Source organism: Hemiscyllium ocellatum, chromosome 30 (genome assembly GCF_020745735.1).
Source record: "Hemiscyllium ocellatum isolate sHemOce1 chromosome 30, sHemOce1.pat.X.cur, whole genome shotgun sequence".
NCBI classification, from domain to species: Eukaryota; Metazoa; Chordata; class Chondrichthyes; order Orectolobiformes; family Hemiscylliidae; genus Hemiscyllium; species Hemiscyllium ocellatum.
The window spans coordinates 29,996,278-30,015,893 of NC_083430.1; the positions used below are offsets into that span (position 1 = coordinate 29,996,278).

Genomic DNA, 19,616 nt, shown 5'->3' on the forward strand with positions numbered 1-19,616 from the left:
ATTGAGACTGGCTGTAATACAACGAGGGGTACGTCGGCTTCCAAGAGATCAATTGTGTTAGGGGATTCTGTAGTCAGAGGTACAGACAGACGTTTCTGTGGCCAGCAGAGAAAAAGCAGAATGGTGTGTTGTTTCCCTGGTGAGGGGCCAGCAGGAGGTCATTGTCCACATTGGAACCAATGTCATAGGAAGGGAGAAGATTGAGATTCTGAAGGGAGATTATGGAGAGCTAGGCAGAAGTTTAAAAAGGAGGTCCTCGAGGGTAGTAATATCTGGATTACTCCCAGTGCTATGAGCTAGTGAGGGCAGAAATAGGAGGATAGAGCAGATGAATGCATGGCTGAGGAGCTGGTGTTTGGGAGAAGGATTCACGTTTTTGGATCATTGGAATCTCTTTTGGGGTAGAAGTGACCTGGACAAGAAGGACAGATTGCACCTAAATTGGAAGGGAAATTTGCTGGAACAGCTTGGGAGGATTTAAACTAGTAAGGTGGCGGAGTGGGGCCTAGGGAGATAGTGAGGAAAAAGATCAATCTGAGATGGGTACAGCTGAGAACAGAAGTGAGTCAAACAGTCAGGGCAGGCAGGGACAAGTTAGGTCTAATAAATTAAACTGCATTTATTTCAATGCAAGGGGCCTAACCAGGAAAGCAGATGAACTCGGCATGGTTAGGAACATGGGACTGGGATATCATAGCAATTACAGAAACATGGCTCGGGATGGGCAGGACTGGCAGCTTAATGTTTCAGGATACAAATGCTACAGGAAGGGTAGAAAGGGAGGCAAGAGAGGAGAGGGAGTGGCATTTTTGATAAGGGATAGCATTACAGTTGTGCTGAGGGAGGATATTCCTGGAAATACACCCAGGGAAGTTATTTGGGTGGAACTGAGAAATAAGAAAGGGATGATCATCTTATTGGGATTGTATTTTCGACCCCCCAATAGTCAGTGGGAAATTGAGAAACAAACTTGTAAGGAGATCTCAGCTATCTTTAAGAATAATAGGGTGGTTATGGTAAGGGATTTTAACTTATCAAACATCGACTGGGACTGCCATAGTGTTAAAGGTTTAGATGGAGAGGAATTTTCTGATTCAGTATGTGGGTGTACCTAAAGAGAAGGTGCAAAACTTGACCTAGTCGTGGGAAATAAGGCAGGGCAGGTGATTGAGGTGTCAATGGGGAGCACTTTGGGGCCAGCGACCATAATTCTATTCGTTTTAAAAGGAAAAGGATAGACCAGATCTAAAAGTTGAAGTTCTAAATTGGAGAAAAGCCAATTTTGACGGTACTAGGCAAGAACTTTTGAAAGCTGATTGGGGGCAGATGTTCGCAGATAAAGGGACGGCTGGAAAATGGGAACCTTTAGAAATGAGAATAACAAGAACCCAGAGAAAGAATATTCCTGTCAGGGATAAAAGGGAAGGCTGGTTGGTATAGGGAATGCTGGATAAGTAAAGAAATTGAGCGTTTGTTTAAGAAAAAGAAGGAAGCAGATATCAGGTATAGACAGGATAGATTGAGTGAATCCTTAGAGTATAAAGGAAGTAGGAGTATACTTAAGAGGGAAATCAGGAGGGCAAAACGGGGACATGAGATAGCTTTGGCAAATAGAATTAAGGAGACTCCAAAAGGTTTTTACAAATATATTAAGGACAAAAGGGTAACTAGGGAGAGAATAGGGCCCCTCAAAGATCAGCAAGGTGGCCTTTGTGTGGAGCCACAGAAAATGGGGGAGATACTAAATGAATATTTTGCATCAGTATTTACTGTGGAAAAGGATATGGAAGATATAGGCTTTCGGGAAATAGATGGTGACATCTTGCAAAATGTCCAGATTACAGAGGAGGAAGTGCTGGATGTATTGAAATAGTTAAAGGTGGATAAATCCCCAGGACCTGATCAGGTGTACCCGAGAACTCTGTGGGAAGCTAGAGAAGTGAATGCTGGGCCTCTTGCTGAGATATTTGTATCATCGATAGTCACAGGTGAGGTGCTGGAAGACTGGAGGTTGGCAAACGTGGTGCCACTGTTTAAGAAGGGCATTAAAGGCAAGCCAGGGAACTATAGACCGGTGAGCCTGACCTCGGTGGTGGTCAAGTTGTTGGAGGGAATCCTGAGGGATAGGATGTACATGTATTTGGAAAGGCAAGGACTGATTAGGGAGAGTCAACATGGCTTTGTGCGTGGGAAATCATGTCTCACAAACTTGATTGAGTTTTTTGAAGAAGTAACAAAGAGGGCAGAGCAGTAGATGTGATCTACATGCATTTCAGTAAGGCATTCGACAAGGTTCCCCATGGGACACTGGTTAGCAAGGTTAGATCTCACAGAATACAGGGAGAACTAGCCATTTGAATACAGAACTGGCTCAAAAGTAAAAGCCAGAGGGTGGTGGTGGAGGGTTGTTTTTCAGACTGGAGGCCTGTGACCAGTGGAGTGCCACAAAGATCGGTGCTGGGTCCTCTACTTTTTGTCATTTACATAAATGATTTGGATGCGGACATAAGAGGTACAGTTAGTAAGTTTGCAGATGACACCAAAATTGGAGGTGTAGTGGACAGCGAAGAGGGTTACCTCAGATTACAACAGGATCTGGACCAGATGGGCCAATGGGCTAATAAGTGGCAGATGGAGTTTACTTCAGATAAATGTGAAGTGCTGCATTTTGGGAAAGCAAATCTTAGCAGGACTTATTCACTTAATGGTAAGGTCCTAGGGAGTGTTGCTGAACAAGGAGACCTTGGAGTGCAGGTTCATATCTCCTTGAAAGCGGAGTCGCAGGTAGATAGGATAGTGAAGAAGGCATTTGGTATGCTTTCCTTTATTGGTGAGAGTATTGAGTACAGGAGTTGGGAGGTCATGTTGCGGCTGTACCGGACATTGGTTAGGCCACTGTTGGAATATTGCATGCAACTCTGGTCCCCTTCCTATCAGAAAGATGTTGTGAAACTTGAAAGGGTTCAGAAAAGATTTACAAGGATGTTGCCAGGGTTAGAGGATTTGAGCTATAGGGAGAGGCTGAACAGGCTGGGTCTGTTTTCATTGGAGTGTTGGAGGCTGCGGTGTGACCTTATAGAGGTTTACAAAATTATGAGGGGCATGGATAGGATAAATAGTCAAAGCCTTTTCCCTGGGGTCCAGGAGTCCAGAACTAGAGGGTATAGGTTTACTGTGAGAGGGGAAAGATATAGAAGAAACCTAAGGGACAACGTTTTCATGCAGAGGGTGGTACGTGTATGGAATGAGCTGCCAGAAGATGTGGTGGAGGCTGGTACAATTGCAACATTTAAGAGGCATTTAGATGGGTATATGAATAGGAAGGGTTTGGAGGGATATGAGCTGGGTGCTGGAAGGTGGGACTAGATTGGGTTGGGATATCTGGTTGGCATGGACTAGTTGGACCAAAGGGTCTATTTCTATGCTGTACATCTCTATGACTCTATGACTGTATAAGTGATATCCAAGACAAAGCCCGCAGCTTCATTCCTGATTCCCTGCAGTAAGCTCTGGTGGGCATGGGCTGGGCTGAAGTGGTTCCCAAAGCAGGACAACCTAGCAACTCACCCAGTCATAGGAATAATTCATCAGCGAATGTGCCAAATTCTGGTGGTCCAGCAAGGCCGTAGAAAGGAAAATCGCTGCTATTATATCTTATCTGATTCAACTTCCTCTTGTTAATCACTGCATTCTTTTAAACAATGGCTTTTCGGAGACCATCTGTGTGGTTCTGTTTGTGCACCTGCATGTCTTGATTGATGACTTTAAGCTGACTCTTGGAATGCTTTCTTTGAAAACTGAATTACTTCCCCTTTTTAAACATAAGCTGCCACAGTGCCTTACACCATGTCCCGTCTGATCTTTTTAAGAAAAACATATTATTGCAGGAGAGCGGTGAATCAGATCAACAATTGTGAATTTAAAAATTCACTGGGGAGACAAAGAGGAACAATTCATCAAGCAGGAATAGATAGTAATTTATTTTCTTAAAAATAACGACGGTAGCTCTCATGTAGCATGAAGCCAATAAAATTTGCTCATTCCAATTATACAACGTAACTGATTTTTCTTTTCCTTTTCTCAGTGCATTAAATAAATATGCAGATTTAGTTTCAATGTGAATATTTTGGCGCATTGAGTAAATCCCAAGTAACAAGATATTTGATTTTTCAGTTTGCCACATGAATGTGCTCATGATTATTGCTCACAATGTTCAGTATGTGAAAAGTGGTCTTTTAGTTTTGCTTTTACATTATGCAAAATAATTCTGGGGAACACAGCAGCAAAGGAACTTCCCTGTGTCTCTTTGTTACTCCCCTTCCCCCGTCTCCTATCCAAACACAGAGATTCGGATTTTTCTGATTCGAAAGGACAGTGTGATCTTGTTCTTTTTGTTTTAACAAATGGAGTTAATGGGGTGCTACCCTTTCAGAACTGTAATGAGTCAATTCATTGAAGTGATCTTGAAAATCATTATTGCAATAAATAGCAACACCTTTGGAGCAGAGCCTGATGAAATGCAGGCTGGATCTAGACCAGGAGCAGGAGCAAGACGGGGAATATTTAACCTAACAACGTTAAAAATCACACAACACTAGGTAATCGTCCAACAGGTTTAATTGGAAGCACACTAGCTTTCGGAGTGTCGCTCCTTCATCAGGTGGACTATCCCGAAAGAGCGACAATCCCGAAAGTTGGTGTGCTTCCAATTAAACCTGTTGGACTATAACCTGGTGTTGTGTGATTTAAACTTTGTACACCCCAGTCCAACTCTGGCATCTCAAAATCATAACCTAACAACAGCCTTCAATAAATATCATACACTGTCATTGAAAGAATCCTTACTGTGTGGAAGCAGGCATTTGGCTCATCAAGTCCACAGTGACCCTCTGAAGAGCATCTCATCCAGACCCACTCCCCTGCCCCTGTGATTCCCATGGCTAATCTACCTGGCCTGCACATCCCTGGATGCTAAGGGAAATTTAGCATGGCCAATCCACCTAACCCATACATCTTTGGGCAGTGGGAAGAAACGCACACACTCACACAATGTGCAAACTTCACATGGTCAGTCACCCGAAAATCGAATCCAACATGGATCCCTGATGCTGTGAGGCAGCAGCACTAACAACTGAGCCACCGTGCTGCCCTGCCTAAACAAGGATTTGTACTTGCATGTAGTAGACTTTAAGAAAGTGTTTATTCATGCATATCATTAATAGCCATCTGGCCAAAATGGAGCAATGACAGTAAGTTGTGAGATTTACCCATATCTCTATGTCGGGAGCAAACATTGAGCATCGGACAAGTAAAAGGACATCAGTCAGCTGTGTTTCAAGTGAAGAGAGGACTACGACAAAGTTGTGTACTGTTGCGAAAAATATTCAGTCTGGACACTGAACAAATATTCAGAGAATGAGATCTACTTCCAGGGGTCAAAATTGGAGGCAAGAGCATGAAAAGCTGTGGTATGTTCAGAAGAAGCCTGGCAAGGAATCACCGATCAATTAAAATCTGTAAGTTTAGAATGTACATTTAGTACAAATACCAAAAAAGGCAAAATCATTTGTAGTGAAAAGGAATACATTGGAAAAAATTAGGGATATTTGTCTACTTCGAGCAAGTGAGACCGGGAAAGGCAGATCTGATGCAAAATTTAGAGGAAGGATAGAACGTGCTAGAAGTAATTTTGTGAAGATGAAGCATACGTTAACGACAATAAAATTCAAACTTGTTCCAAAGGAAAAAAACTTGGGAGACGCTGCATTCTATCTACTTATTTGTCTGCCTCAGAAACCTGGTCAATAAGTGAAGATTGATGAGAAAAAATACAGGCTTGTCAAATGGGAATGCTAAGACAAATGCTCAAAATTCCATAAATAGAATAGAATCGAATGAAGAGGTTCTTGAAATAATAAAAGCAAAAAAGAACTCTTTAAAAGTAACATGCAGCAAATAAAATTTTACTATTTCTGCCATTTAGTCAGAACGGACAATTTACAATGGTCTTCTTTAGAGGGTGAAGTGGAGGCCAGCAGAAAGAGGGGCCCACCTAGTTATGGTTGGATGATGAAGATTACAGAAGATGGGTTATGATGGATGTATGAGAATGGAGCAAGATAGGCCAGTGTTAATACATCGTGACAGCAGGTTTCCAGGCAGGAGGAGGTATGAAAGCAACAATTTTAACTGGTGTACCAGTGACAACTGCTGATAACTGTAAAATTTTGAATCTCAAATAAAATTTAAGTTTCAGGAGCTTGTGTAATTTATAGGACTGACGTTGTATCTGGAGGCAACGGTATTCTATCAATGTAAGACCTGGGTTAATATTCTGCTGCACTATTCCAGTGCAATTCCTGTGACAGGTCGATCATGTAGATTCATAAGCTTTCAACTTCACAAAGATTTTCTGCACTGTCCCTGAATAACTCATTCTCTATCACCAGTGTATTGTCCACATCATTGCTCCCAGAAAGTGACAAGACCCCTCCATCTCTCTTTCTATTTCTGCTCGTCTCTTGAGTTTTCAGGTTTTGTTTTTGGTTTGCTTGCTTCTCTATTTCTCTATGTTTATGATCTTTTCACTTCTCCATCATTTTTTCTTCTTTTACTTCTTTAGTTAACTGGCACTGCTACCTTTTCCTTTGTCAGTTGCTGGTCAGTGAGAAGAATAGCTGATTGCTAATGGAGGGATCTAGCCAGTGTTGTAGGCAGCTTTTAAGTAATTTTGAGTCAGAGCTTAAAGATCAGCAGAGCACAATGTGAAGCAGTTGTGACCTTGCTTATCCTGTTTGTAAAACACAAACACAGATTTCCACCTAAATCGCAGCATGAGCATTCTGTTCCCTCGCTATGAATTCCATGCAGTATTCAGAATGTCAAATTATTTTGCTAATGAGAACTGATGACATTTTCTTTCTTTCTGAATCAATAGGAAACCTGCTGACCTGCAAAATCTGGCTCCGGGAACACATCCCCCATTCATAACCTTCAATGGAGAAGTGAAAACTGATGTCAATAAGATTGAGGAATTCCTTGAGGATATCCTGGCTCCACCCAAGTAAGTCTCACAGTTTAGGAACGCAAGCTTCTGCTTCCCAGAAATCCAGAGAGAACCACAGTGTCAGACTAGGTTTTATGGGTATTGCAGAAGTGTGCTGAGAATTTTGTGATTTCTAGCTGAAGTCCCTTAGCTATAGTCGCCAATTCACAACAAGCGAATAAAAAAACATTGCAATGAGTTTAAAACCTTTTAATGCCAAGCAACGAATTTTGTAAATACCAATAGGATATGCTTTTGTAATGCAGCTTCTTAATCAGGTTTAACTAAGTTGACCTGAAATTTAATTGCATCTATAAAAAAATGTTAATATTGACTGAGAGGAGGAAATAATTGCAATATTCATCTGCTACATGCATTTACAAGTATCAAACTCGACTCCCACACTGGAATACGTGTAGTAGGCTGACATTTTAAGACCTTACTGAGTGGGTGCAGTTTTGTTAAAAGTACTGTCCTTCAGGTGAGATCTGTTCTGTTACGGTTACTTCAGGTGAACATTAAGGATCCAACACTGAAACCTCTAGGAGTTTACTTTGCAAAATGAATGTTACATGTTTATTCATTCACAGCACACGAGTATCACTGCCTAGATCAGCATTTATTGCCCATCCATAAGTGCCCAAGAGGAGGTGATGGTGAGCTATCTTCTTGATCTGTTGCAGTCTAATGGTGTAGGTACACACACAACACTATTAAGGGGGGAGTTCCAGTGAAGGAATAGAAATGTATTCCAGGTTAGGATGGTATGTGGCTTGGAGGGGAACTTGCAAATAGTGATGTTCATATGGTATGCTGCTCTTGTCTTTCTAGATGGTAGAGATCAAGGTTTAGAAGGTGCTGTTGGAGGAGCCGTGGTGGGTTGCTGTAATGCATTTTGTAGATGGTACACAACTGCTGGCATTTGTGTCAATGATGGAGGGAGAGAATATTTAGAATAGTGGTGGCCAATCAAATTGACTTCTTTGTCCCGGTGGTATCAAGCTTCTAGAATCATGTTGAAGCTGTATTCATCCAGGCAAATGGAGAGTATTCCAATACTTTCCAGACTTGTACCTTGGAATCATGCCTAGTATGGAAGTTGTATTTGCCAGCTTTATAGCAGTCTCCACATTTCAAAGTGATACATTGGTTGTGAAATCTTAAGAAACATGAAAGGTGTAATTTAAATCCATATCTTTATTTTCTACTCCTCGGCAGTGATTTCTCCTTCATTGCGCCTACAAACACTTGTGTGTTATATTTGTCAATAGAAATATGTGTTGTCATTCCTCTTTCCTGATAATAAATGCAAAGTACTGTAGATGTGGGAATCTGAAATGAAAACAGCTAGCACTGGAGAAATTCAACATGCTGGCAGTGTCATTTGCTGAGTTTCTCCACACTTTATATTTAACTTCATGTGCCTATATAGTTTTAAGTGTTGGAGGAACAGTAACTAATGAGTCTTAACAAGAAAGGCTCTTGTCTTAAAAGATGTAATTGTTGCATAATAACAATTGGGTACAAGAGCAAGTGGGAGGGCTCTTGTTGCACAGTGGTGGTGCCCCTATCTCTGGCCAGAAGATCTAGGTTCAAGTCCCACATGCCCCAGAGGTGTGTCACAACTTGTCCAAACAGACTGGCTGAAAGAACTTTTAGCTAGTTAGACATTGTTATTAAGACTAGTAGAAGATGTTAATGACACATCTGTCCCCTTCAAGATCTGGAGCTTTTCTGCTGATTTCCCCAGTCAAAAGTGATATATAGGTATGGATATAAGATATAGATATAGAATCCCTACAGTGTGGAAACAGGCCCTTCGGCCCAACAAGTCCTCACCGACCCTCCGAAGAGTAACCCATCCAGACCCATTCCCCTACTGCTCTCCATTTACCCCAAACTAATACACCTAACCTACACATCCCTGAATACTATGGGTAATTTTAACAGGGCCAATTCACCTAACCTGCACACCTTCAGACTGTGGGAGGAAACCAGCAGATTAGATGGAGTTTAATGCAAACTATTACTTTAGACAATGTCCTGGTGTATCCTAGGGATGCATTTCTTCTCAAGATGCATTCGCTACCTCTGGCCTTTATCTTGTACTTCACAAACCCTAATAGTGAAGGACACGGTGGCACAGTGGTTAGCACTGCTGCCTCACAGCGCCTGTAGACCCGGGTTCAATTCCCGACTCAGGCGACTGACTGACTGTGTGGAGTTTGCACGTTCTCCCCGTGTCTGCGTGGGTTTCCTCCGGGTGCTCCGGTTTCCTCCCACAGTCACAAAGATGTGCGGGTCAGGTGAATTGGCCAAGCTAAATTGCCCGTAGTGTTAGGTAAGGGGTAAATGTAGGGGTATGGGTGGGTTGCGCTTCGGCGGGTCGGTGTGGACTTGTTGGGTCGAAGGGCCTATTTCCACACTGTAAGTCTAATCTAATCTAAAAAAAAGACCAGAGCCAATCTTCAAACATTTTTGTAAGCTTTTATTTATAAGAGTTTCATATTATAAATTTGCATCTCCTAACCTAGCTGGCACAGTTTCAGTCTGTTCTGTTACACCTCTTTTGTGAAAACCATTCCCAATTAAGCAGTCCATTTCAAAGGGGAGCCACTCAAATAAGTGAAAGTTTTTAACCACACAAATGATTAGTGGATGACCAACTTACTCTGTAGTCGGGTTTGAACTCAGAATCTACTACTGAGCAGCACAATCTCGAGCAATTGAAACACTCGGGCTCCACCGGCAACTACTCATAGGAGCCACAAGTGATTCCGCAGTTACCGTCCGCCATGTGCAAAGAATTAAATACATAAATAATATATAATTTTTGGCTGACTCCACCAGCTTCACATCTGTTAGCTCAGCCCTAATTGGAAGATCTGGAACCTTGACATTCCACTTAATCCCAAATCCAATCTCGCCTGCGGTGCTGCTAAACCTGTTTTTTTTAAAAAGGCAAAAACACTGTCATATGTCCTTATCTGTTCTTCACAACTAAAATCTTGGACTATATTTTCACCATCTCAAGAGTTGGCATCTCCAATGCATTCTTAGCTGAGCCCCTTCCTTTGGTTCTTCATCACCTTCCTCACCCAGGGTACAGTTCCATTCTTCTATTACCACTGCCATCTCTAAAATGCAGTGACAAACTGACCTGAGCATTTCATGCTGTCAAAATCTTTCATTACCTTGTACTGTGCTCACCCTGTGCTGGTCTGTTACCTGTCCTCGATCTCTTCATGTCCAACTACCGCTATGACTGACTGCCTCAACCTGTCCACCCCTCTCACCCATTCCAATCCCACACCCTCACAATGTGCAGCCCTCTGCTCCAATCCCAACCTCACCATCAAACCAGCAGACAAACGTGGGGGTGCTCATTGGTGGTTTGACATACCAACCTCTACACCACTGAAGCCAGGCGCCAACTCATTGACACCTTCTCCTACTGTCCCCTTGCCCATGACCTCATCTCCCATCACCAAGCCATCATCTCCCAGACCATCCACAACCTCATCACCTCAGCGGATCTCCCATCGACAGCTCCAACCTCATAATTGGGAACTCTGCTCTGCCCAGTTCTACCTCCTACCCAAGCTTCACTGACTGCCCAGGTGACCCATCATCTCAGACTGCTCCTGCCCCACTAAACTTATCTCTGCATGCCTTGACACTGTCCTGTTCCCCTTGGTCCAGGATCTCCCCACATACATTTAGGACACCACCCATTACTTCCATCTCCTCAATGATTTTCATTTCCCTGCCCCCCAACACCACCTGTTCACCATGGACATCCAGTCCCTGTACACATCCATCCAACATGACAAAGGTCTCCAAGCCCTCTGTTTCTCCCTCTCCCGCCAACACAGCCAGTACCCTTCCACTGACACATTTATTCGATTGGCTGAACTGGTCCTCACCCTCAACAATTTCTCCTTTGAATTGTCTCACTTCCTTCAGACCACAGGGATAGCCATGGGCCCCAGCTATGCCTGCCTCATTGCCGGGGAGGTGGAACAGTCCATCTTCTGCAGTTACATTGGCACCATCCCCCATGTTTTCCTCTGCTACATCGATGACTGTATTGGCGCCACCTCATGCTCCCATGAGGAGGTTGAACTGTTCATCAACTTTACTAACACGCTCTACCCTGACCTCCAGTTTACTTGGACTATCTCAGACACCTCCCTCCGCTTCCTGGACCTCTCCGTCTCTATTGCCAGTGACCGACTCAACACTGACATCAACTTTAAACCCATCGCCTCCCACAGCTACCTGGACTACACCTTCTCCCACCCTGCCTCCTGTAGAAATGCTATCCCATACTCCCAATTCCTCCGCCTCCTCTGCATCTGCTCCCAAGAGGACCAATTCCACCATAGAGCACACCAGATGGCCGCCTCCTTCAAAGATCACAATGTCCCTTCCCAAGTGGCTGACGATGCCCTCCAGCACATCTCCTCCATTTCCTACACCTCCATCCTAGAACCCCAACCCTCCAATTGCAACAAGGACAGAATCCCCCAGTTCTCACCATCCACCCCACCAACCTCTGGATACACTCATCATCCTCCGCCATTTCTGCCATATACAAACAGATTCCACCATGAGGGATATATTTCCCTCCCCACCCCTATCTGTGATCTGGAGAAACCAACCCCCGCCCCCCCAACCGGGGCTCCCTTGTTAGGTCCGCGCCCCCCACCAACCCTCTCCACTCTGAGCACCTTCCCCTGCCACCGCAGGTTTTGCACTTCTTGCGGTTCACCCAGTGTCGTAACTGGATCCTCCAACTACATGGGATCAATGGATTTCACCAATTTCCTCATTTCCCCTCCGTCCCCCCTCCCTCCAACCTTATCCCAGATCTAACCCTCCAACTTGGCACTGTCCTCTTGAATTGTCTTACCTGTCCATCTTCATTTCCACCTATCCAGTCCACCCTCCTTTTGCAATCTATCACCTTCACCCCCCCCACATGCATCGACCTATTGCATTCCCAGCTACCTTCCCCCCCCCCCCCAACCCCCCAGCACCATTCCCCACCCCCCACATTTATCTCTCAGCTCTCTTGGGTCACCCCCTCATTCCTGATGAAGAGCTCATGATCAAAACATTGACTCTCCTGCTCCTTGGATGCTGCTTTTCCAGCAACATACTCTCGACTCTAATCTCCAGCATATGCAGTCCTCACTTTCACCCAGTATTTATTACCCATCCGTAGTTGCACTAAAGAAACTGTTAGTGAGCTGCCTTCTTGAACCACTGCAGTCCAGGTGCTGTAGGTAGACTCACAATGTGATTCAGAAGGGAATTCCGGGATTTTGACCCAGCGGCAGTGAAGGAACTATGATATATTTCCAAATCAGGATGATAAGTGGCTTGGAGGGGAACTTGCAGGTGATGGTGTTCCCAAGTATCTGTTGCCATTTTCCTTCTAAATGGAATTGGGCATGGGTTTGGAAAGCACTGTCTAAGGATCTTTGGGGAATTTCTACAGTGCATCTTGTAAACAGTACACACTGCTGCTACTGAGTGTTGTTGGTGGAGGGGGTGGATGTTTGATGACATCTGCACATCTTTTCCAGTAGGCGTCTTTGGAATACAGTCAGGAATTTGTAATGTCTGGAGTTTTCAAGTTAACTTTACTCTAATACTTAAGTCAATGAATTGTTGGACGGTTCATCACAGACATGTAAAGTGACTAAATGCATGATGGGATATACTGAAGAATGCATTCCTAACCTGTTCAGTTTCTGAAAAATGGTACAACAGAGTTAAAGTAGTCAGTATAAGGCAGAAGGTATTTTTAGACCATCAAATTATTTTGATTCATGTTTGGGATGTTGGCCTCACTGGCTGGACTAGCGTTTATTGTTCTTCCCTAGATACCCTTGAGAAAAGGTGATGAACTCTCCTTTTGAACCATGGTAGCCCATTTGGTGCAGGCACACCCACAGTGCTGTTAGGGATGGAGTTCCAGTCCAAGATTGATTGCATGTGCTGTTCATGCATTGTTAGATCAATCAAGGAAGCCACTTACCTTGCACAGAAATAACACTAGCAAGAATTAAGAAGCAGTAACTCTTAGCAGCCAGATATGTGAAAAGATGACAGCAAAAGAACTTCGGTTAGCCAGAAGTATGACATGGTATTCCAGAGTGAACAGGCTGGTCCATGGTCTTTATTGAACATTACTGTTTGGTGCTTAATGTTATGAAGTGAACAAACACATTGACATTTGTTTGAATGTACTCCTGTTTGGAATGATCTTGTAGCGAGTCAGAACTGAAAGACTTTTATGATGATTGAATTCAATCTATAATTATAATTTAAGTAAAGTAATACATAGAAATAAGAGGAGGAGTAGGTCACTCTGCCCTTTGAGTCTGCTCCACCATTCATTATGATTATGGCTGATCATCCAACTCAATCGCCTGTTTCTGCTTTTCCCCTATATCCTTTGCTGCCTTTAGCCCTATGCGCTATATCAGCTCCTCTTGAAATCAAACAATGTTTTGGCCTCAACTACTTGAATAATGATTTCCGTAGCCTCACCGCTCTCTGGGTGATGAAATTTCTCCTCATCTCAGTTATTAGTAGTTTACCCTGTATACTTAGACTATGACCCCTGACTCTGGCCTCCCCCACTTGTATCTATGTTGTCAATGTTAAAATTTTATACATTACTATGAGATTCCCCCCCTTTTATACTTTGGAACACTAGGGAATATAATCCTGATTCAACCTCTTCTCATATATCTGTCCCACCATCCCAGGAATCAGTCAGCACCTTTGCTGCTTTCCCTCAAGCAAGAACATCTTTCATCAGAAAAGGAGACTAAAACTGCATTCAACATTCCAGGTGTGGTCTCACCAAGGCCCTGTATAATTACTGTAAGACATCCTTGCTCCTGTACTCATATCATCTCGCTATGAACACCAACATGCCGAATGTTTTCTTCACCACTTATTGCACCTGCAAGCTTCATTTCAGTGACTGCTGTACCAAGGACATCCAGGTCCTGGTACACATTCCTCCCTTTCCATTTATAGCCACTCTGGTAATAATCTGCCTTCCTTTTTCTGAACAAAGTGGATAATATCACATTTATCCACATTTCATTGCATCTGCTAGCCTGTCCAAATTGCACTGAAGGATCTCTGCAGCCTCCTCAGAGCTTATTCTCACACCCAGTTTTGCAAATTTGGAGATGTTACATTTTGCCATTGTCTTTCCGCCATCATCCCTTGCGTTCCCCAATCATTTCAGACTCAATTTGTGCCTCAGGCAATCTTTATTTCCTCTATTAAGACTCAGGAGCTTAAGTGCAGAATCAACCCCATCACTCTTCTTCATGATGAAGAATTCTATCATATTATGGTCACTCATTCCTAAGGGGCCTTACACAACTAGATTACCAGTTTATTCCTTTATCTTTGCATAACACCAGTCTGGGATAGCCACTTCTCACATTGATTCCTTAAAGTATTAGTCCAGAAAACCATCGCCAATACACTCCAGAAATTCCTCTGCTACAGTATTGTTTCCAATTTGATTTACCCAATCCATACGCAGGTTGAAGTCACCTACAATTACAGGCATTCCTTTATTGTTTGCAGCTCTAATATCTGTTTAAAGCTATTCCCAACATTGCCCCTACAGTGACTAACTTTCTCCAGGACTTACAGGACAAGAAGCCTCACACAGGGATACCAGGCGTAGCAACTTTTTCCAGCCTTGAGGTTAAGCACAGACCCTTTTGTGGCCTCTTTGGCCTAGTTTCACACACAGGCCGTGGCTTTGTTAATGAAGGCAGTTGAGTTAACACAAACAAACAGAATTTCACAGTAGCACTGCAGTACTTTCTGAAGTAGATGAAAGAACCTGCCTGATTGGAGGCCTGCTATGGTCTGTATAATGCTCTATTTACATTTTGTAGCACAATGCTAATTTTATATCTGATGCCAGAAAGCTGTTTGACAGTGTGTATATTGTCGATGCTTGACATAGATCATGTGATGTCAGTACTTACTATGATTAGTTTAAAATCCTCCTCCTTTTGCTGTAAATTCAAGACAGTTTTTCGCTCCTTAATGAAGTGCGGTAAACTCTGGCAATTCCAGGAAATGCTGGCACAGTTCAAACGAAAGCTGTTTTCACCAGCTGGGAGCAGGGAAAGGTCAGAGGTGAACCAGTGATGTGGCAATATCCTGAGATGGGAGTCATATCTCTCCATTCCTTCATCTGAACTAACAGTAACATCATGTCGTAGGCAGTCAGAGCTTGTCTGGTTATTTCATAGTTTGAAAAGTGGTTATAACTATCAGTGATGTAAAAATCTGATTAGATTGAGTTCCACTTAATGACTGGTTTGTCACATCCACCTACCTTGCAGTCTTCATTTAATCAGCTGTGTTAAATTCTAGTCATTATTTTTGCAGATGGAATTAAACTCCATGGCCCCTGAAAATGAGTGCTGGCTTGTTTGTGATGCAGGCCATAAGCAAACTACTTGCTGTCAGGCTCTTATCAATGATTGCTGCATTCATCAAGCACCTAGTGTGGATTGACAGGATGCATCACGGTGAGGTTGGTAGGGCAATATCATGAGAGACGAGTAAAACTTAAGCAAGGCAACATCATCGAATTGTTACGGTGCAGATCGAGGCCATTTGGCCCATAGTGTCTAAACCGCTTCTGTTACCGAATGCCAAACTCCTGCATTTTCTCCATATCCCTGCACACCATTTCTGTACAAAGGTATCTGAAAGCGGAGCTGCATTATGGCTTGACTGATGCAAGTGACTCTGCACCTCTGGAAAAGGAGGTAGAATGCAGATAAGGTGCAACATAAGAGGTCAGCAGGAACTGACTGCAATGTTCAATGACAGCAATCAAGCCATAAGGACCTGGGTGCAGTGCTGCAGGAAGTTCAGTGACTCATGATACTTATCAAAATCAGTGAATTTTCAAATAGCCCATCCAAACAGCTTCAAACAATACTCAATTTACCCACCTCCTGTGCTTACGTACCAAAAACGTACCAACTTTTACCGCTATTCTCAATGCACTTAGCATGAACATTACACCCTCACATCCCTGTCCTTTATCTCAGAGCTTGCAAAAGCAGAGGTAGCAAGAGGTAATGGAAGGGGGTGGTGCGGTTATTATCGATGATGAGTCTATGTTGTGGTTACATGCACAAACCTTTATGGTGCATACAAAGCTGAAAATGTGTTGCTGGAAAAGCGCAGCAGGTCAGGCAGCATCCAAGGAACAGGAGATTCGACATCGAATCTCCTGTTCCTTGGATGCTGCCTGACCTGCTGCGCTTTTCCAGCAACACATTTTTAGCTCTGATCTCCAGCATCTGCAGACCTCACTTTCTCCTGGTGCATGCAAAGGCTAATATTCGCCCCCTACACTTCTTTAGTAGTTAAGCGAAAGTGAGGACTGCAGATGCTGGAGATTAGAGTTGATAGTGTGGTGCTGGAAAGCACTGCAAGTCAGGCAGCATCTGAGGAGCAGAAGAATTGGCATTTTGGGCAAAAGCCCTTCATCACCCTTTAGTAGCTGTCTTCCATAAGCTATTACCCATTTTAATGCTCCTATGCACCACTATTCCAGGGACTGGAGGAAGACTGCTGACCTTCAATGAAAGCAGATTCTTTGAGGACAACCTTGCATCCATTCTCCAAGTCATGCTCCGTTTCAAAAAGGGTCTGGGAGTGCATTTTTATCGGGGAGAATTTTTCAAAGATGACAATTGTCCACCCATTCGAGGGTCTGTCTTTGTTTTTGTGCCTAGAAGATTTGTGCTTGCCAGCTATTCGACAATGGATGGCTTCACTGATTAACTTGGTCATATTCATTTCTGAGCATTTTACAGGGGCCATGCTGAGTCAGGAGGAACAAGAACTCCAATTTGTACCGAGCTTATGAACACTGAAATTAGTTGCCAGCATCCTCACTGTTTCTCTGTTGAACTGGTGTCTGCTAACACTCACCTTCAAGATTTGAAGCAGGTGTATGAAGTGTCACTCACCTATAGGAGCAGCATTCCAATGTGAAGCCAGCCTGTCAGGAGCTAATTCTGAATAACGTCATAAAACAAAATGACAAATGACATTTACAACAGCTTGATAGAATGTCTAACACGATATGTGCATTCTAATATAACTTCCCTTAAATCATAACCTCTTGATAGCTCAGAAAACTTCCAGCAGAGTGTCCCTCCCTAACAGCATTATGCAGGTACCTAGACCAACTGAACAGCAGCGGTTCAAGAAGCTAGCTCACCACCACCTTCTCCAGGGCAACTAGGGATGAATAACAAACACTGGCACAGCTCGCAATGCACATATCCCCCACACTAATTGTTAAAAAAGAAAAAAGTGACAGAATTCTGACAGTCTTGCAAGGAGTGAAAAATATTGTCCTCCTTAATAGATCAATTGTTTTGAATTGAGCTGCGATCATTAAAACACACATTTCGACATGACCGGAGCAATGCAATTAATTTGGTTTCTTGACAGGATTATTAATCATCACACAATAATGTTTCAGTCTCACTAAAGTGTGTGTGCGTGTGTTTAAACTTTGTTACTGGACAGTTCTGTGGGACAGAGATGTGAGTTAACTTTTGAAACTTGACATAGTTTTAAGAACTGGTTTAGCACTCCTAAAGGTAAAATACAAGTTCATTTGGGGGGAAAATCAGACCTGTTTTGAGTTCATTTGAAAATATGAATTATGAAGTTTGAATCTGCATAGCATTATAGGAAAAATTCATTATTATGTTTAAATTGGCAGACGTGCTCAAGAGGAATAAGGCAGAGCTGTGCTAGAAAATCTTCACAGTTTTGTCTGAAACATGAAAACCAATTTCTGTAATAGAACTTCAGTTTTTCTCAGCCTCAGAATGCCTGTAATATATAAATGCTTAATGATACACTACACAGAATCTATTTTCACCTGACAAAAACCAGCAACAAAATCTTGCTAGCTGTCCTTTTTGAAATTCAAAAGTAGCTCTATCACAGGATGTTTCAGAATAATCTTTCTTCCACAGTTTTGCTTAGAATTTTGGGATCTTTCCTATTATGTTGGTTGTTTCAAAACTTGAAAAGCTTGTGAGCAAACATTCTTAAAAATGGGCTGCGTGAGCACTCAGATCATACAACTATAATAACAGGGTTGATGTGCTTGTGTTCCCTTCTTACACGGTCTTTGTGCGTTTTTGTATGGGGATTTTATAGTCAGTGTTTCTTCTCTGTTGCAGCCTTTCTTAATTAGACGCAAGTGCACATAGCTCGCTCTGATTGATCTGTACAATTAACATCCACAGACAATCATAGAAACAGTCACTACAGAACAGCCCATTTATTTCCCTGCCATTTTTGCACACCACTATTCATCTTCCAAATGTGTCTCTGTGACAGCAACAAAATGTTGGAAGGCAACTGCAACCCTGCTCCGTTAAGTGCCTGGCAATGAAATACTACACTGCAGCTACTGCTGCTGATTGTCTCTGTCTCTATCTCTGGTTTCACATTACTTTAGGATGGGTTTCTTGCTCCTTGATGCGAAACGAGATTGTGCTGAAAATTGAACAATATTGAAACACAGTCACAGTATAGAGCATGGGTTAAATGCAGTGCTGAACTGTCCTCTCAATTAGCCTCAACTCCACTCCTACAACAGGATGAGATTTCTGAATAGTATGGAATGCACTCTGTGAGTGAGACTATACAGTGAGTGCCAATTAGCTCTTGCATGCAGTTTGTTTTCTGCTGTATGGTGTCTGGATGATAATTTTACAAGCTCATTTTCACACTTAACAACAAAGGAAATTATAACCTCATTTTCTTGCTTTCAATTTGAACCTAGGGTCCTGAGGGTAAAAAGCACAGCAAAACAGATTGTTACCACCTGTATTGCATTTTCTTTTCGGAAGGGTGAACAGATAATGATATCTTTTGACCTACCAGACAGTGATTTGAAAATGGACATTCAATTTTTAAAATTTCCTTAACTTAATATGTTGAATCCTTATATCAGTGTTCTATCAGGGATATTGACTAAGCTTCTTAGCCTTGTCACCTGGTTGCTGGTGTTTGTAGATGGGCTGTGTGCACTAAAACTCTGGTTGAATGGCAACATTGTGATGTTCTCAATGATCTGCAATTTATCTGACCTCTACAATACAGCACATGAAAGCCCCAAATTATACTTGTCTTTAAGGACGCTTCAGCCATGATGAAGCCAGTACTCCTTTTGGTGCAGTTTGTCCTTCTTAATCAATCAGCTTGTCTTTGCTGGGCTACCTGTAATCAATGTTGTTCTAGGATTTGACAGTGGACTTAAAACTTCACTCAGTTACTAGCCTCTTCAGTAATGGGGAGCCTTTGAACAACAACCAGCTGGTGTTTGGCTTTTCCAACTGCTGTTTTGTAGTCCCATCAGCAATCTGTTTCCTTTTAGTAATGGGAAGGGATTTACAGTGATAAATAACAACAGTTGTATTTTGTTACGGCTAGTCCCTCCATCCATGTAAGGTTC

General features: G+C 42.8%; 1 protein-coding gene across 1 annotated transcript in view; it reads left to right on the top strand.

The window, feature by feature from the left end:
• clic4 (chloride intracellular channel 4) overlaps positions 1-19,616 on the top strand; it is a 144,053-nt gene that overhangs the window by 80,838 nt on the left and 43,599 nt on the right. The window contains exon 3 of the mRNA XM_060847649.1: positions 6,938-7,063. Coding sequence (XP_060703632.1) covers positions 6,938-7,063 — 126 coding nt within the window. The remainder of the gene's footprint in view (positions 1-6,937; positions 7,064-19,616) is intronic.